Source organism: Calonectris borealis, chromosome 1, assembly GCF_964195595.1.
Source record: "Calonectris borealis chromosome 1, bCalBor7.hap1.2, whole genome shotgun sequence".
NCBI classification, from domain to species: domain Eukaryota; kingdom Metazoa; phylum Chordata; class Aves; order Procellariiformes; family Procellariidae; genus Calonectris; species Calonectris borealis.
Window position 1 is genome coordinate 188,284,799 of NC_134312.1, and position 1,438 is coordinate 188,286,236.

Genomic DNA, 1,438 nt, shown 5'->3' on the forward strand with positions numbered 1-1,438 from the left:
GTTCCTGTTGTCCAATGGACTTTAATTCTGACCTTGAATTTTGGCAGTAATTCTGTGCATTTGTGTTCCCTGTTCTTTCAGTCCCAGTCAAGCTTCTCCAGCCCCGCTGTGTCACCTGCTCCGTGCCAGTGGACAGTGGTCTCTTGCAGAAGTCCTGGAAGAAGTCTTTTCCCACAGTCCTCCTCAATTTACTAAAGAAAGGCCATGTCTGCTTTTGATCTGATGAACCAGAGTATGCAGTGTACGGAGCCTGAGATAGAATATATCGCCCCACGGATGAGACTGAGGGATGAGATGTTTGTCCTTACTGATGGTAAATGGGTGAATGAGACCTACTGCCCGCCACCCTTTGCTTCCCACTGGAAACTCTTTAACAAGAAGGCACAGAATGAGTGGAGCATGTGGGAGGAGAACAGAGCACTCTGGGAGGAAAACCATGTCCTCCGGATTGAGAACAGGATGCTCTGGGAAGAAAACAAATCTCTACAGTGTCTCCAGTCACAGAACAAAGCTGTCCAAGTTATTTACACTGATGCCATTCAGCAAAGCCTCCAGAAGGAAAATAAGCCATTCCCATTCTTCCAAGAGAGGAATATAGGCTTTCAGGTCAGCCCAGGCAACAAAGCTCTCCAGGCGGTCCAGGAAAAGAATAGAGTCTTAGAGGATTTCCTGCAGGAGAATAAAACAGTTCCCATCATCTGGAAAGACCAAAGAGCCATCACAGTCCATGAAGAGAGCAAAGATGCCAGCTCAGATCTTCAGAAGGACACTGATTCCACAGCTGTGGAAGAAGATAACCCTGGCCCAGCCCCACAGGAGGAACATGAAGCTGAAAACGAGACTCTAACCCAGAATAAGATCAAGTCTGCCCCAAGGACGCAGGGCGAGTATGAAATCCTTAAGGCTCTCCAGAACTTATACAAAATCCTCCACGTCTTCCTGAAAGTGAACCATCTCCTTGGGGAGAAACAGGGCTATCACATTCTCTACGATGTGAACAGATTCTTCCAGGAAGATTACAATAAATTGAAGCTACATCTGAATGCTGTGAAAAACACTGTGTCAGACATTACGGCTCAAATGGAAATGTTGGAAAAGGAGCTCATTGCCATCACTTCCCCAATGTATGAAGAAGCAGGACAGAATCTGGGAACGGAGCATCAGCCTGGAGAGATATGAAGCTTGGTGCTAAGACCTGCTAGTTCAATTTCCTGGAAAGCTTCTCTCCTTGTTTCAGGGAACCTAATAAAATCCCAATAAAGCCTGAAGATGCCTGGGGAACATTGTGTTATTCTGAAACTTTCTTACATTATTTAGATGTATTTTTTTTCAAAGCTTCTGATAATAAGGCCTAGATTTTCAAAAGCTAATTCATGCTTTTCACACTTAATTTGAGGTACCTTATGTTGGCCATATTTTCAGAGGAATGGGCACTTCC

The 1,438-nt window shown here is 44.9% G+C and overlaps 1 protein-coding gene across 1 annotated transcript; it reads left to right on the forward strand.

Moving 5' to 3' along the window:
- Nucleotides 1–204: 204 nt before the first annotated feature.
- Nucleotides 205–1,179, forward strand: CBY2 (chibby family member 2). The gene has a single exon (XM_075139858.1). The coding sequence runs from the start codon at nt 205–207 to the stop codon at nt 1,177–1,179; it is 975 nt and encodes a 324-aa protein (XP_074995959.1).
- The last annotated feature ends 259 nt before the right edge of the window (nt 1,180–1,438 follow it).

Coding starts and splice junctions, on each gene's coding strand:
- CBY2 (XM_075139858.1), top strand. CDS start 205: ATGTCTGCTTTTGATCTGATGAACCAGAGTATGCAGTGTACGGAGCCT.